Source organism: Convolutriloba macropyga, chromosome 3, assembly GCF_964194025.1.
Source record: "Convolutriloba macropyga chromosome 3, txConMacr16.3, whole genome shotgun sequence".
Taxonomy (NCBI): domain Eukaryota; kingdom Metazoa; phylum Xenacoelomorpha; order Acoela; family Convolutidae; genus Convolutriloba; species Convolutriloba macropyga.
Genome location: NC_134470.1, coordinates 6,184,015 through 6,202,567, shown reverse-complemented (window position 1 = coordinate 6,202,567; position 18,553 = coordinate 6,184,015). Strand labels below are relative to the sequence as shown.

The 18,553-nt window shown below is 36.6% G+C and overlaps 1 protein-coding gene across 1 annotated transcript in view; it reads left to right on the top strand.

Moving 5' to 3' along the window:
• The window catches only part of LOC142336807 (uncharacterized), a 70,597-nt gene that overhangs the window by 50,664 nt on the left and 1,380 nt on the right, over positions 1 to 18,553 (top strand). Inside the window, exons 12-15 of the mRNA XM_075385739.1 lie at positions 146 to 413; positions 7,695 to 7,853; positions 10,440 to 10,612; positions 14,248 to 14,376. Of these exons, the coding sequence (XP_075241854.1) occupies positions 146 to 413; positions 7,695 to 7,853; positions 10,440 to 10,612; positions 14,248 to 14,376 (729 nt within the window). The remainder of the gene's footprint in view (positions 1 to 145; positions 414 to 7,694; positions 7,854 to 10,439; positions 10,613 to 14,247; positions 14,377 to 18,553) is intronic.

Here is an 18,553-nt window from a genome sequence, read left to right as displayed (position 1 = left end):
TGAGTGTATACTGTTTTTGGAGCAATCAAAGCTAAATTCTCCTCATACTTCAGGTATGTTTCCTGTCTTCGTTTCTAAATATCAAACATTCACTTTTCGAGTGAAAATGAATTCCTTTTACAGAGACGTTTTTCATTTTTTTCAGATCCAGGCTTCAGTCACAGCGCAGTATACTACCAAGTAATAACTCGCGAGAGTGATGGCGAGTCGGGAGGATTGATTAATGGGAGTGGAATTAGGATCAGTAGAGCTGGTTTGTGGGAAGCCACTGCTTTCTGCTACTATGATGCGGAGGGTAGAGTCCATTCCTCGTTTGGTGTCGAACGAGAGGATAGCCTGGTACTACACGGAACACAGGAGTTCAGTTACAAAATGCAGATTGCACAGAGCTCCGCATTTACTTCGTTCTTCGAGTACGTTCAAGACATCGGAGCTTTCCCGAATCCAGGTCCTATATTTATGTCCAGACAACAGGTTTTCTGGGGGTGGGGAGTAAACACTGACCTTTTTTTAACTGGTCCGGAAGAGTTATTGTTGTCTGTAAATTATCTGATAATAAGTCTGGGAGGTCCGGACATAGGTCTGCGAGCCCTGATCATGAGTCTGGAAGTTGTCTGGACATCAGTCTGGGATTTCTGTCTATAGTTCTTCAACTTATCCGCGAATAAGTCTGAGAAGTCTGATAATGAGTCAGGAGACTGTCTGGACACCGGTCTAGAACATCCGACCATAGGTGTGCCAGTTGTCACAAATAAAGTCTGGGAAGTCTGATCACGAGTCTGAAGGTCTGGACATAGATCTGGGAGGTCCGGACATAGGTCTGTGAGGTCTAATCTTTAGTCTGGAAATTGTTTGGTCATGAGCCAGGAAGGTGTGGCCATAAGTTTGAGGTTGTCTGGAAATAAATTTGAGAGGTCTGGGAACAGGTCTGACCATGATTTTGGACATAAGTCAGAGAAGTCTAATCACAGGTCTACGGCATCTGAGCAAGAAAATAGAAATTGTCTGTACTTGAGTCAGGGAGGTCTGGCCAAAGGTCTGAAGGTACCCTGCACATACTAATCAAAATTAACGTTTCCGGGTACTGGATACCTCATAATAATTCAAAATGTATGAAGTCACAGAAACGTCTCAATTAAATTAAATTAAATTAATTTGTTCCTTCAGGCATCAAATGGTACCTGAAGAGGACAGCTGAAGAGCGGGAAAGCTCATCTAGCAGCTGCCCCAAGAAGTATGAAATCAAACAAAGACAAGGAAACAAATAAAGACACGATAAATACAATGAATTGCGGAGTTCAGATTCAATTTAAAACCGTCAAACAAATTTAAGTAGATACTACCTTATATAACTTATATATTGGTGCAACCCCCGACGGCATGCAGGGCGCCTCACAGCGCTGCCGACTTGAGAGTCTAAGTACATTCTGAAATGATTAGAATGACTTTCGAGTGCTCAATTAAGGCCACCTCGTGAAGAGAGGTTCAGTTCCACACCTTTGAGCACTGAAAGACACCCCGCACAAGCCAGAGGTTGCACCAACTCAAAAACAAAAGCAATACGCTTTATGAGACTGTAGGGTTTATATTAAGGAAGTTACAAAAATTTTAAAACTATTTGAAAACTAAACCCACAAGTTGTTAATCGAAGAGTAGAATATTATCTTTAAAATTATGAACAAAACGTCTATTTGCGATGTTGTCATAGGCTTATCTACATTTCAGCCAAAAGAGAGCAAAACGTTATACAACTTTCCACCTCTACACTTTGAAGAGTTTTTTGGAGCGAGTTCTTAGCTCTGAAAGACTTTAAAACACCAGCTGCTGATGCGCGCGTATTTCTGCTTATGCTGCAGCAATTAAAGTAATCCTTAAAATTATATGGACAGTATCCATTTTTAGATCTTAGCACAAATTTAAGTAAATCATAAATATGAAGCTTGAAGACATCGAGAACGCCTTCTTGGCAAAACAAATCCTCAGCGGAATCAAATTTCCTTTTGAAGTTTATCAGTCTCAAAAACTTCTTTTGCAAAAACTTTATTCTATTAAGTTTAACTTTGCTGCTGCAACCATATACCAGGCAGCCATATTTTATTTTTGGTTTAATATAGTAATCATAAAACTTTAGAAGAACGTGTTTCGGTAGAAATTATCTCAGTCGGCTGACTAATCCTACTAGTTCTGAAACCTTTTTACATACAACGTCTATATGTTTTTCAAAAGATAGGCTATTATCAATCTGAACTCCGAGGTATTTAGAACATTTAACTACATTCAACACTTCGCCATTGATACGTAGAGAACCTACTTTACTCTGCCTAAATAGTAACAATTCTGATTTGGAGCTGTTTATGGTTAACTTATTTTTTGCTAGCCAGCTTGAAACTGCATCAAGATCTTCTTAAAGGCAACTAGTTGCGGATGATGTTTTCAGCTCAAAAGATATTGATGTATCATCTGCATAATGCAGAACTGAGCTATGCTTGCAAATTGAATGCATATCATTAATGTACAGCAAGAACAACAACGGACCCAAAACGGAACCTTGTGGCACTCCACATTCCAGGGTTTTATAGGATGACATGACACCGGTATGAGAAACACATTGTACTCTTTGACTTAGAAAACTTTCAAGGATCGCTTTAAAAGGACCTCGAATACCAAAAGTTGCAAGCTTTCTAACTAATATTTTGTGATCAACAGTGTCAAACCCTTTTTTTAAATCTAGGAAAATACAAGCGAACAACTGCAAGCTGGATGAAGATTTTATATTCTCTGTTAATTCAGCAATAGCATCTACGCAAGAAAACTTAGGTCTAAAACCAAACTGTTTACTGTATAGCAAATCGTTCGTTATTAGATGATCCATTAGCCTAGCATAGATTTTTTTCTCAAGCACTTTAATTAGACCAGTTAAAATCGATATCGGTCTAAAATTGTCAATTTCGTCCGAATTTCCGCTTTTTGGCAGCGGAACAACTTTAGCTTTTTTCAGTGAGCTTGGAAAAAGACCATTCTTTAAACATCCATTGATCATTATGACTAAACGATCAAGGATAACAGGTAAGACGATTTTTAATGACTTATTGTTAAAGCCATCACAACCTACACCTTTGGAATCAGATAAACTCATAACGATCTGACTTATTTGTTCAGCATTCGTGGGGCGCAGCCAGGCAGAAAAGGATGGTTCTAAAACATCATCTTGATCACAGTCACTGAAGTTAGCAGAAAGAGATGGTCCAATGCTCACAAAATACTCATTCAACACTTCAGAAACTTGAAGAGGATCGTCAACAAGCTTCCCATCTTTACAAAATTTGACAGGATTGGAGGGCTTCACATTTTTACCGAGTAAGCTATTGAAGAGGGGAAATAATTTACTCGGACTATTAAGTGCTTGTGATACTCGTTTGGTGTAGAACTCTTTCTTTTTAGATCTCATTAAAGTAGTCACCTTATTCCTTATCTGGCAGTATTTAGTTCGAAGTTCTTCACTGGGAGGCAGAATTAATTTCCTAAAAAACTTATCGCGCTTTCGAATAGCATTTCTCAACTCCTTGGAGCGTACCCAGTTCTTTTTCTTTTTTGGAGCTGACACCTGGCAGGGAGCGAACCTATCAAGCTGACAGTTGGTCATGTTGATGAGAACATCAAAGGAACAATCGAGCGACACGTCTACGGTATTCTCGAGATCACTGTCAAGAGCTGATAGAAAAGTACTTACCACGTTTTGATTGGCAAAACATTTGAAATTCCGGGACATTTTTCTATTATAACTAGCAGCTAGCACAATAGAAAATGAAACGGATATAGGATAATGATCAGTGATTGTGGAATGGAAAATCGACGGGGAATAGTAATCGCAGAAATTGGTGACAATGTGATCCAGGCACGACTTTGATGTCTCAGTTACCCGAGTATGTTGGTATATCAGTTGTGAGAACCCATTGGAGGAAATGGCGATAGAAAAAGCAGTTTGAGATGGTCCAGTTTTTAAGAGATCAAGATTGCTGTCACCCGTAAGAAGCCACTTTCTGTCTCCCAGCTGCTCCAGCAACAAATCGAACTCGTCCACAAAAGACGGAACGTTAGTTTGACGTGGTCGGTAGTGCTCAAACCCACCGAAGTGCTCCCTGCCTTGCACTCAACTAGGAGGCTTTCGAATGCCTGACTGGTCAAGTCCAGCTTCTTTACAATTGTGAGGTCATTCCTCAAGTATAGGCCTACGCCTCCGCCTCGGCCTTCCCTGTTTTCATCTATTAGCTTATGGTACCCATCAATGGCGAAGTGTTCAGTATCATCAACAACATCAGAGAGCCATGTCTCACTTAGAACAATTGCTAAAGGCGGATATTCACAATTCCTTACAAATAAACAAAGTTCATCATAATGTTTGCGAAGAGATCTTATATTAAAATGGACGGCAAACTCAGTCCTCTTCAATGATTGTCTCGCCTCTGTCAAATGAGTCACTTGTTTCTTCGATCCAAAATGTCTCATGTTCTCTTGACTGGTATTTAGCATTGGGGGTTTCCGATAGCAAACCTTTCACGTAGTCCACCAGCGCATCACTGTCACTTATCCGTGCCTTCATTTCTTGTAGTATGTCTCTAAGTTCTTTCCTTTCTTCAACGGGAGATAGGTTGGTCCGGTTTCTTTTCAGTGGCGGGATTCTCAGTGACAACGGGGTTCCAGGATGTATCAAAGCAGGTTTGACGAGAGAAGGCATTGGTGTTTCAATATCGTTAGTCGCAGTAGCAGGGTGTCGGTTTTGAATTGGGGTGTTTGCTGACGGTGGCTTGGGAGCTTTTCTGGACTTCTCCGCAACATCTTTTAAATCAAGGATATCCTGTGTTGAGTTGATGACTTGACTGACTCGTTTTCCGTCTTGAACAACATAAAGTAAAGGCTGCGAATTGTACGTTGATACAAAGAGGTTGTGTTGCTCAGCAGCTTGCCTCAGTTCCACATCATACTTAGTCAAGCGTTCGGTAATGAAAACTGGCTTCAAGTTGGAAGGGTTTTGATACGAACGTAGAAGTCTCTTTCTTGCCCAAACCCGGTCTTTTTGATCATTGTAAATGAACTTAGCCACTATTTTTGGAGGATAGCTGCTTGTTCCTTTGCCCAGAGGATGGCAAGCCTTTAGATCTTCTTCGCAAATGTTGACTTGTAGGATGTTTCTCATGAACGCCACAGTATCCGACAGATAGGAGCCATGCTGGCCTATTGGAAGGTTATGAAAAATTAGACAATCTTTGGACTCATAACGCTCAAGCTCATTCACTTTGATGGTTACTCCTGTCATCTGGGACTCAAGCTGCTTTATTCTTTCTCCCTTCCTTTCATTTTCAGTCACGAGATATTGCATCAGGGTTTTGACTGATTCCTCAATATTTTCGGAGGCCATAACACGCTGGAGATGTTCGGGAATATTCATTTTTCGTAGGGGCATCAAGATGATACTGCTGATAAAGCCACCCAGTAAGGCTGTTTTATACACTATACAGAGCTCTGAAAAACTTTGATAAACTTACCAAATAGTGAGTCTATTTAATAAGTTTATCACAACAATTACGGAACAAAAATCCAAAAAAAAAATAAATTTCTTTAGCTGGAAGGCATTAAGGGCTTTTGTATGGTATTCAAATCAGGATGCATTTTCAAGAACACCAATCATTTTTATCTAGTTGTTTTTGGATCAGACGTTTTCATTGTACGCATTTCGAGCTCTCAAACAAGCTCAAAAGCACTAAGGTCTGATCTGATATGACGTTGGTCTGGGACCGTAACCTGAGTTACCTTTAACAATTTAAGGCATTGCAATTAATAAAAAATAATAAGGTATGTTGAACTCAAAGATTTAATATTGTAAAGTTCGGACAACAATATAAAACAATTATTGTGTGCTCTCGACAAATGTTAGCGGCTGCAAGTCTTTGGCAATGTTTTTGCAATTGTTGCTACAAATTCTAAAAAACATTACAGAGAAAAATCGATTATGTGTTCTTAGTTGTCAGAGCACGAAATATATAGAGACAAGACATATTTCAGAGACAATAGTTCGTTGATAATTCATCTATTTCGTTAAAAGAAAACAAAAAAAAATGTTTCATTTATCAACCATATCGAGAAAAATTTCGCAAAGTGAAAATGGTTCGTTTAGAATTCTTTTAGAACCAAAAAGATTCTTTTTCAAACCAAATCAAATATATAATATTTACAAAATGAATAAATAAAACATACCGAAAAGCGACACTTATAGAACATTTGTTCATTACTACTTTTACTGCCCTTTGGTAACAATTGTGGCCACATTTTATTATTTGAAACTCTTTGCTTACAATACACTTGAAATTCGCGGTTCACTCTACTGCTTTTTCGATCAAATAGTTTAAAATTTCTATTGATTGCTTTTGGATGTCAAAAGCAATTTTTCCTTTCAAAGTTATTTCTATTATTTTCAAAGAAAATGGGCAAACTCAATTTAGTTTTAAAAATTCTCATTTTTACTATCTGTGATTTCCGGCAAAGATCATGTTAATAAATTTGAGGTCTGTTTCAAAAATGACTTCCTATACCTCCTGATATCAAGACTTGTGTCATCCTATAATTTGTGAGAAGTATTTATTCTGTTTTTTTCGCAATTGCGTTTCGGCGGAATGCACTCACTTTTCGTTTCAAATACTGATTGGGCTATTAGATTTGATCGACAGGAAAAATTATAATTAAGAAGAATGTACGATATTAAAGAAAATTTGAAAACACCCTTGAATGCTTCATTTATTAGATAAACTGGTGTGTTAAATTAAGTATTTTGTACATGAATTGCTTGAATTACTAAATTCTGTGGCAAAATGAGGTTTTCCAATTTTTTCCATTTTTTTACAAATTCAACAAATACTTGTCAAGAAAAAAGCATTGCTGTCACAATCTTTTACTTCATCGAAATTTGAGTCATTACCGCTAAATTGAATTTTCGCCATAAAAAATATATAAGGTCAGACATAAGGTGTCGAAGAACCTTCTGAAATCAGTAGGCACACCAGAACCTGTTTTCGGAATTTGTGATTCTGCCGAGATTTCATCTAACGCGCATAAGTTTATTATATTCATCATTTCAATTAGTAAGCAGAAATAAAAAGGCCAGGTTAAAAGCGGGAACTTTAAGCAGGAGAGCTATCATTCAATTTTCAGTGAAATAGTTCTGAAAATGAAATTCTGGAGATAATACGATAATTGTGAGTCCAATTTGTATACGTAGTCGGATTTGCAACCCCACTCGTTCAGGATGCAAATCCAATTACGTATACAGTTTGGATTTAAGAGATATATTGACAAAATTTTCGCTTCTTGAAGACAGCAATTGAACTGCAACTACTGTGTCTACGTAGCCAGAAAATATCCGTTTTTGATCCTCAAGACTGTTTGAGTAAGGACGATATAATTAAACTGGGTCTTCCTATTATAGCAATAATAGCATCCCCAATGCCCCCTCCCCCCCCCCCACCCAAAGTGGTATAGTCACCATGATTGGGGGATTGGGGGGGGGGGGTGCAGCTTATCTGACCACTAAGATGGAGGGGTGGAGTCATAATGGGAAAGACCAACTAAGTTGAGGTTTTTTACATCAATTAACAAGTTGACTTGTGAGATACACATAACTTTTGATAAGTGGATCGTTTCAGTCCAAGTGCTGCGACAGCTCTGTTGAATGACGAGGTGTACGTGAAAGTGTCCTTTGATCCCGAAGTGAATCAAAACTACACTCTCATCACTACTGACTGTTGGGCTACTCAGACTAACGACTATACTTCCGACACACGATATGTTCTCTCGGCAAACAAGTGAGATATAGATAAGAGTTCAACCCCCCACCCCGCCCTATCACACAAAGACACATAGACACAAAATCAGAGAAAAGAAGTTTAACCTGCAATATTCTGCCATAAACAGTTATCTTGCGAGATATTGTGCGCAGAAAGCTAAATTTTGTTCGCACTCACGTTATGAGTTCGAAATTTTTATCTTTACTTTTCAAGCGAAATACACGCTTGAGTAGACAAATTAGAACTGATTAAGTCATATTTAAAGTCTTAAATCTTGTGAAGACTGCTCAAAACCTCTCAAGTCGAAGTCAAGTCTTGGCCAAGACTTGGCAAGTCTTGAGCCAAGTCTTGGCCTAAATTTGGCAAGTCCTTAGTCAATCCTTGATCAAGACTTGACAAGTCTTGATTATTGCGCAGTTATTAACCAAAGCAGAGCTATTTACGAAATTAATTATAGTTAATGCAATTAAAAATTTGTTAATATTGGTTTGAAATATTTTTACGACAAAATTGTTAATCTGAATAATCTGACCAAGCTGTTTCTGATATGAACATATACCAAATTAAAATGTTTCATATAATCACTCTGAAACTAAACTTTTTTCAATGGCCAAAAATGAGTGGCCGCGACTGATATCATTGGCCGACATCAGAATTTTTTCATTCTCTATCAACTGAACTTTGTGGAAGTGCTCGCGTTCTCTTTTGCTTTATTTTCGCTTTGGCGAGTTTTACAGGCAAGGCAATGTAAATAATGGCCTTTTCTTTCGTTACGAGACAAAAGCAAACTAAATTTATGAACTGTGCTCAAAACTTGACACAAGACTTACTTATCAAGTCTTGGCCAAGACTTGTAGGAGACTTGTCAAGTAATGTACAAGAATTGCTCAAGAATTGTCAGGTCTTGTCCCAGATTTGCCCAAGACTAAACAAATAATGGCCAAGACTTGCCAAGATTCATAACTTGACTAAAGTTGACTTAATTAGTCAAAAATTGACATGCCAGAGCTCTGATGCAGTACTGATCCAAGACTTTCGACTCCGTTGAATCGGTTCTGATTAAGATTTGACGTTCACTTTGGGTTCTCAGATCTGACTTTAGTGCCTTTTGAAGCATCTATGGTCAGATTTTTGTGCGCTCTGTTATTATACTATTTCCTAGTTGAGAAATCTTTGTTTTTTGAACCTCCCCAAAAACGACGAAAAGCCCTCATAATATTTTGTTGGTGTCGTCATTTTCGTTAGGCAATTACAATAAGCGAGATTTATTGCGGACGCTCTTTAAACGTTGAGGGAAATAAAGAGAACTTTTATAGTTTAGGTTTTTGAAAACAATTAAGTCCAGCAGACCGAACAGAAAACCGTTGCTAGATCAGTTTCAAACGTAACCAACTGTTGAAAACGTTGTTCGTAAACTACAAAAAAGCAGGTCGAAACTCAAAATGTGAATTAACGAATTTTCCTTATATAACAAACCAAACGTGTCAAAGCTTTCTTAGTTTTGAAACCGATTATACCAAAGATATCTTGCCAATTTTTGTTTTTTTAACGTTCTTCTCAACTTAGATTGCACACTCAAATCGGTTTTAGGTCAGACCGTCCCAGACCAAAATAGCTACTAATCAGACAATCCTACGCCAAAATTACTTGACCAGGCCTACCTACGAGCGAACGTTTTCCCATAGACCATGAAACTTGAACGCATGATGCGAATGTGTGCGCTTGGGGTTGATATGATCAGAGACCGCCTCGGTTGTGCCCAGGCTCAGACTTCGACTTATTAACAGACCATGCTCGACCGAAAAGTGGTATGAAAAGACCATGTTGGCCTCAAACATCCCATGAAAAAAAAATTGCTGGAACTGATCGTTCAACAAGACTTTGGCTCGACTCCAATTTGATATGCTGGAATTTAGCTCGAACCAAATATGATGCTGGCCGTTATCTCGACTCAAATATGATGCTCGACAGCTCGACCTAAAATGTTCATGCTAGACCCAAAAAGTTTACATTTGAGCTGAAAATTGCCTTATAAAGTAGTCCGTGGGTCTGACCGTTTAAATTTTTTTTGCTTCTGATATTTTATCAAAAAACGAACTCTGCTATTATGAGTATTTTAAAAAACGAATTTTGAAATCAAATGAACTCAACTATAGCACACTAAAGTCATTGCCGATGAAAAGTTGATTGTTAGAGCTTTATTAACTAGTTGAGTTGAGCCGATCAACTTCGCAATATATTATCGTAAGTATGCAACGTTTCTTTTTTGTTAAAATTCTGTTTTTTGAAGGTGGACTGCCTGTTGCAGCGCTATTCTGGTGTTGCTGGTAGATGGTACACATCTACAATAGAAAAAAATTTACTATTATTAATCCCACAAAAATGTAATCCTCAACAAATGGAAAGACCATGCTCGACCGTGAATTGTTATGAAAAGACCCTATCTGGACCAATGAAAAGAATTACCTCAACTTTAACTAGTAACTGGACCCTGTATTTATAGTCAAAATTGGCCGCCCTTAACACAATTATAAATTCTTTTCATAAGTCGAGGTCTAAACCTGGGTGGACCTCAACCTGAGATTTTCCCTGATGTTTTTCAAGGTGTCCTTCTGATGACTCATTTGAAAGGCTAACTGGCTCTGAACTCGATGAGGAATTCTTCCAGTTCAAGGCCTTCGGCTGGTACATCTCTGGAAGTGTGACCCTAAACACTGTCTACATACACTGCAAAGTACTCGCCTGTCCACCCCAAGACACATCTGCATGTGATATCAGTTAGTATTTAATTACTCATCAAGACCAGTGTGTTAACGGTAAGTTTCCCGGTAAGATCTCCGGATGTTTCTCGGAACTTTCCTGGATCTTAGTGGGGTAAATTTTGGGATCTTTCTAAGATTTCCGGGTATCGTTACACTGGATTTCCATTTTCGGATCACCCGTTGTCATCGTTGTCCAATTGTCAGACATCTGGACCAAAAGTGGGAAGGAATACGAGTCCAGGGTCTTAACCACTTGAGATTGATCAAACTCCTTTTTTCAAAAAGCTCCGAGACGGTTGTTTGTTTCCTTTTTCGCCACGAGGAAACCAAAAGTAAAGTATGAAGAAAAACTAGATCCATTCTGTTTAGCCCCCCTTTTTACGTTCCGACTTGCATATTATGTGTTGTTCTGTAGCACGTTACTATATAAAAAATAGAACGTTTCCGCTACTTTGAAGAGTGGCGGAAAAAAATCCTTTTTTTTTCTACGTGGTGGAGAATTATCATCTATTGTGAAGTCCTCGGGCTCTATAAAATACGTTTTTTCTCCCAGTTGATTCTCCAGACGACTGAACTAATGACTTTGTTGACTTTGACTTTAATTTTCTGTTACTTTGAACCTCAGTCCCAAAACTGACAGGTCACATTGAAGTTCTAACGAATTTTAAATGAGATGCTTTTTCATAGAAGCAAAATTTGATTCCTATTATCAATATTAACTGAATTTTTAAAGTCTAAATTGATCTAAGACTGGATGATCTTCTCTCGAAATTTCTCCATGTTTTAATTTCACGAAACAAAATCATGGGAAAAATATCAAAAAGCCAGTATCGGACCAAGAATTCATCATAGAAATACCGTTTTGAAACGTTTCTCGTCTTTTTCGATCCTATCTTTTGATTCTGGTATTGCCTTGTAGCAGTAATTTTACATCTTTGTGCTGAGTTGATGATACTTTTCCTTGGATATTGAAGTTCTTTTTGTTGTTGGCATTTTTCTGATTGTTGTTTAAAATTATAACTCAATTTTTAATTGGAATATTGGCAGCAAAATTTACTAATGATTGCTGAAGGAAAATAGCATTAACTTATCTGCGGCTATTTTCTAGCCATTGAGGAAAAAATTGAAGTTTTACCTGAGTTTCCTCCCGATTCTCAGCAAAACCGAATCAGATAGCGAATCTGATAATCAGCGCTGATTTGTTTATCCCGGAAGAATTTTCGAGGTAAATATTTGATAGTCGATATTATTTTTTCTCGAGTCGGAAAAACATATATAGTAGGCCAAACTGGTATGAAAGTCGGCTATTATTGGAGCCAGCTCTTCTTACTGGCAATCCCACCCAGATAGAGGTCCCACACCAACGTGACTTCTAAACAGACCGTCCTAGACCGAATTGTTCTCTGACTAGACAGAGAATATTTGCTCAGAATTTGGTGATATCGAGATCAGACACTTTTTGTGATCTGATCACAAAGAATTGTTGTAGCACAAATTTTCGAGACTTGCGTGCACCAAAAGTCGTCCGAGATCAGATCACAGCGCATTTGTAATAGATTAGCAAGACTATCAAATTTAATTTATGCTTTCACCCGTGTTGAGAATTTCGTCGGATTCAAACATAAGAACTGGTCGGTTTTACTTCGCGAAGGCCAATCAAAGTCCTTACGTTTTTGCAGTTTCAAACGATGATTTCATTGTTTTGTCCGCCTTCCCAGGTCACCACTTCTGAGTAGTCATACAAGAATCATATATTGTATCACACAAATCATAACTATTTCCTAGTACGACCTTGTATGACTACTAAGAAATCATATATGAACCTTGTATGACAAAAAGTGATCCTAGTATGAATGCCAAGAATCATACATCTACTTTTCATAAATTTTTAAAACCTTTATGTCTTTTAAAAATTTCATTCGGCAAGGACTCGCTTATGTGATTCCCGGGCATCACTTTGTGATCCGCCAAAAGAGCCAAACGTAAAATGTCATTTGCAAAATTGGGCACTCAATTATTGAGTAAGTTCAAATAGATAAATAAAGTTCTGATATTCTATGAAGCCAGCTTAAAACTATAAATGCGCGTTTATAAAAAACATTTGGAAAAATTTTTGCAGATAACCTCAAATTCGTTACACAAAGTTAAACACAAAGAATAAAATGTGGAATGCAAATGCAATATAATAATTTATTATGTCCTCTGACTACATTATACGGGAATTTGTGAAGCCTAATTAATGTTTTATGTGTCACATATGACCCTGTATGATTTCCAGGAAATTTTTTCAACATCAAAAGAAAATGAAAGATACACAGTTTTAGGCTTTGAATTTGTTTGTATGATCTCTGTATGGTTTCTAGGAAATCATATATGATCCTTCTATGACTACTAAGAAATCATACAAATCATATATGACCTTGTATGAATACTAGGAGTCATATATGACCTAGTATGACTACTAAGAATTGTGTATGATGAGCAACCCGGGTTGAGCATATCTGTTATGTTGGCTCTTTTGAAATTCTGATCGCTACACGCCATAACGCGACAAATTAGCGGCGAGGAAAACATAGATGGAGCTGTGGTTTCTAAGGGAAATACTCAAATTTCACTTGTTTCCTTTTTTCGTTTTTCTACGATCTTTTTCAACGATTCCGCACATTCCGGTCCAATTTCCACTGCTTCCGTTCATCTCTTGCGTTTTTTCGAGCAATATTTGTGCGGAATGTTGGAATACAGGCCCCATCCTCTATTACCAACCGTTCCAACCAAAAAGCGATGTTATCAGCAAAAAATACAATAATCGACAAATCGACAACTCATACTTAACCGAAGAAAACGAGATAACCAATGAAATCGACGAAAACGACAATATTCGATACTTCTTACATAGAATACGGACAAATATGACAATAAACGACAGTTCTTTCACGACTGAAAAAGCAGGCAGAATCAACAAAAACCGACGAAAAACGACGCTTCTTGATTTGGTTTTGTAGCTATTACTGACCACAGGCAGTGATCAATTAAACACAATTATGTTCTCGTTTTTGATGCTTTAAACCAAACTAAGTGCCTACTAATGAACAAATTTTGTAAACTTGAAGTGACCTCTAATTAGTCTTAACCCGTACCAATGTCCAGAATATTGTGCGTTTGAATGGAGATGGCCCGACGAGATGTTACTTTTCTGTCGAACCTCGACTTGAGTAGTTGGTACTAACCTACCAATCGATTTTGATCTTTCTCTCCTGCTTGGTTTTCGTATAATCCGTTCTCTTTTTCGTTCTTTTTCCATCTAGAATTCATCTATCTTGCCAAGTTTACGTTGAACAAATAGAGCTTCTTTTCAAGATATGTCAAGCTTAGCTTATTGCTAAATCTTTTTTGTTGTTTTCTTGTCTTCTTCTAGCATGTCTCTGGGCGGATTGGTGCAAGGCTTAAATTTTTAACCTCAATTCATAAAATCGAATAGTGAGCGCAAACTAAGCTTAAGTAAAATTAAGTTGAAGCAAAAGATAATGCCGCTATCTCCAAAATTTTCGGCTTAATTGGCCCATTTCTTAAAAATCGGCTTGTGTGCTTATCGGCTTGCTTGACCACTCTCAAATGAACCAGTTGTCAAGAATGACCTCATTATTGTGCAGATTGCAGCAAACGACAGAAGCGTGATTTGGGTTCACTGGCCAGTGGAGATGTCGTGGACAGCAAAGTGAAGACTGGAATGGTGTCTTCATCTCCAATTGTTGTGGTCAGGAGAGACATAACGGAGCAGAGTTAGTTAAATTAATCGCTTTTTTAGCTGGGACAACTCCGAATGGTTATTTTGCGAGACCTAACACGATACTGAGATAACCTTACAAGAGAATCAATCGTTTTAGAAGTGCCCTTTTCAAGCTCCCTAGCCATGAATCTTGGTTATTCAGCATCTTGGTTATTCCAACACGCCCAAATTTTTTGGAGTTTATTGATTTTTTTTGTTACAACCGTCAAATTTAGTTTTGCTGCCCTGGCTATTTTGTTAATTCAGTTGTTTTTGGCCGATCGATATTTAGATCTTAAAATGGTATCAAAGAAAATCTATTCTTGAAGAGACTTTTATATCTTTTAGACTTTTTAGATCTCTTTAGATCTTCGAGGACTAACCAAGGCATCATTACGACGTAGAGGTGTACCCCAAAATTTTCGCCTTAGTAAAATTGGCTCGAAAATTAGATACATACAATGAACGAAATTAGGAGACATCCTTTGTATCTTACTTTTCGCTAAAGGGGTTCTGCCAATTTTGCGAAATAAAAGAACATTAGGAACGAAAAGTAGCTTACAAGTCTTGTTGAACGTTTCCGCTCAATTTAGGTATCTATTATTCGCGTGCATTTTGAGCATGCAATAAGCACTTCAATAAAGATTTAATTGAAGTTTTCAAGGCTTTAAAGTGCCTTAAACACACGCAACCACAAAAACTGATTTTTTTCCGAAAAAACCCTCGCATATCAAAGGTTTTGTATATCAATGTGGGACTGGCCGATTTAAAAAAGTAGTAATAAATAGTACTAATGAGTAGTAATAAATAGTAATAAAGTATTATAAGTAGTAATAAAGTAGTAATAAAGTACTGCTAGTAGTAATAAGTTAGGCTTAATTAAATAAATAGTAATTAAGTTAGGCTTAATTGCGGATTATATGCAAAAACGAGCTACCTTGCGTGCGACAAAGTGATACATAAATTTAGCAGATGCGTGATACAAGCCGTGCGAAAAATAGGTTATAAAGTTTGTAATTGTATTTCGCGGCTAGGATTAGGACACTTTTGCGAACATGGGTTGCTAATTTCCCTTCCATTTTGCTGATTTCTGATAAAGTAGCTATTTTCCGCAATATTGTTCCATTTTCATGGTATTAACATAATAAAAACGAACACGAGATACACGCATCGGGCATATCTGCCCGTGACGATTTGGGTATACCTCTGCGTCGTAACGTATAATTGTTCATTACTGTGGAGATTACTGTAGTACCACATCGTATTAAAATATCCCTCTCAAGCACAATTTTTTTGCACAATTTAATTAAATAGGTAACATATTTTACAGTAAAAATTCACCCTCAGATTTTCACAAAAACTTTTGATCTCCCTTACAAATAATGTATTGCTATACAGAGGTTGCTATTTAATAAATATCAAGTGCGTCCGGGGGGGATAAATTTTAAATGCCCACTAATCATAGGGGTCAAAACAGATTATATTCAATACATGTGCCGGTTATCACATCTAGTAAAAGTTGTTAATGTATAATAAAAAAATGAACGTGTGGGCGAAATAATTTTGTTTTTGAATTCATAGTTATTTTTGAAATCATTTTTGAATTCATAGTTATTTTGTACAGAAAGACTTAATTCAAGCTTTTTGTTCGCATGGAGTTGCCCCTTTTCCGCCACCCATACTAACAATTTGACGGTTTGTTATTATACCTCTGCGTCGTAATGATATTCATACATTTCAGACCGTTTAACGCTTTCGTCTACCCTCAAGCGTTTCGAAAATTAACCTTTAGAAAAACCAATCAAGAATATATAATATCGTTAAAACAATTGTTGGAAACTTTTTCTCCTTTTTACCTTTCAAACGTCTTATTCATGAAAGAGTGGTTTTTATTTAAAAATTGTTGCAGTTGCATGAAATTCTGGTTGCGTTTGAAATTGTGAATTGATCAGATACATCCATAGTTTTTTGGACCCTAGACGAAACCAAAATTTAATTCTGCAATTTTCTTGCAAGATCTTGCACCAAAAATTTAATCCACTTGAAACAAGATTATTCTAGAGCTGGACAATCATATCAGTCGAATCGTTTCAAAGAAGATATATGTATGGTCTTGATGTGGTTTGGCATTGTATGAAACAGGGCGTTGTCCATATATCAAGATGTATCTGCTATCTGAGACACTCGGAATATTTATATTATATTTTTTTCTTTATTTTGCAATCTTGTTGCAATGAACACGTTAATTGTTCGACCCCTCTTGAGGCTGGGGAAGAACTATATACTCAAACGGTCTTTTTGTTTAGACAGTTTTGACCGATCGATATATTCAACACAGAGAGATGTGAGTGGTATCATTAAAAAGCCCGTGCAGCGTAGAAAATGAGAATACAAAGATTCTCTTGAATTTCGTTTTCTAGAGCAAATTATCGATGTTTACATTTTTGTGAGACCGATTAGACCAATTTGCGTTATTTTCACAATTTCCGGAATTTTTGCCTAATATTTCGTCAGTTTTGCTGAAATTTGTTTAAATTTTAAGAAATACATTTGTTGATTTCATTTTCAAATACAAAAAAAGTGATGTGGATTATATAAACTGATGACTATAGTTATTTAATTTTTTGGGCAACAATTTTGACTGAACTTTTCCAATTTCAGTCTTTTTCATCGAAATAAGCTTCTATAGTCAATTTTGATTAATTTTGCCAGAAGTAAACGCCCAGAAACCACTAAAACAACCTTTATATTCTCACAAGGGGGATATTGAGAGTGCTCTGTAATTAAAAACTTTTTCACTATTTGCTAACTTCAATCAAATTCAATAAAAGTGTGCTCAATTAACAGAGAGCATTATCAGGGCTATTTTTGGACCAGTCTTGGACTGTTACAATCCAAAATAATTCGGATTGTAATCGGTCGGCCTTTTTAAAAAAATCGATTTCTATTATATTAATTAAAAAATTGAAGATTTTAAATCAGAGCTCACTACTGATAGGTCATGTTTATGTTCTAAGCAGCTCCAAAATCAGGTTTCTAGTTTTTTTTACTTGAAAGCTTATGGTCGATCTGACTTTTAAAAGTATTTGATTTCAAAATAAATAATGGCTTCTTGAAATTTGCCTTTTCTAAAATTTGGTCTTCTTGTAGCTTAGTTTCAGTAAAAAATGCTTCTTCTTTCCACTGAAATCAAATTTTATCTTTATTTTGGTTTTACGCCTTAATTTATAGTTTTCCCGCTTTGATACCACTAGATATCAAAATTTTTAATTAATGTTTAGACATTTGGCCACGTTATCTCGTTTTGTTACATTATCACTTAATTGATCATTCACATATCACATTATTGGAGTTCACACTATGGCAGAAATGAACAAATCTTTTAAGATATAGATTAGGGTTTCAACGGCTTTAACACCACTTTCTCGAAGAGATTAATTGAACTTCTTATTTTTGTCTTTAACTGTCGTTTTTACCTTGTCTTTTTAGTCGTATAGTGACAATTTTTTCGACGACCTGATGAGCCAATTTTCTGATATCATTAGTTAATTGAAAGCTCTCATGGCTTTGAAATGAATTGTTTTCAAATATAAAAGAAAAATCCTTTTTTGGCAATTTATTTGCTTTCATTGTCTATTTGTTGCCTAGTCTCGTTAGTTACAGGTCATATATGAAATTGTGGCGGTGTCAAATTGAGGTGTCACAGGGGATTGTTGTCACAAAACTTTATGTCATTAAGGAATTCGTTATGAATTTACAGTCTTCGACACGTGTTTTTCGCAAAAAAAGTTGAATTGAATTTTTATTTTTGTCAAATTCGGCCTAATTTTTGTAGACGTAAGACATATCTTGGATAATTGCAGGCTTCAAGGGCTTCCTTTTTACGAATAAACAAACCTTTTGATTTAATTCTTTTCGTAGTTAATGGGTTTCATGACTTTGGAATTTTTCTAATCAAAAATGCAAAATATTATTTAATTTTTCTTTTTTTGTCTACTTGTCAACATTTGTAATTAACGAGAGATCGCATAATACATTGTCGGTGTTCAGGAAAACGGAATTGAGGGACAAAATATGGGTTACGGCTTACACAGAGTTTTCTGGCAAATTTTAATTGAAATTTTGTTTGTTGTCAGTTGTTGTTCTTTCTGTAACGGCTTAAGAGATTGAATAATGACAGGTCTTAATAC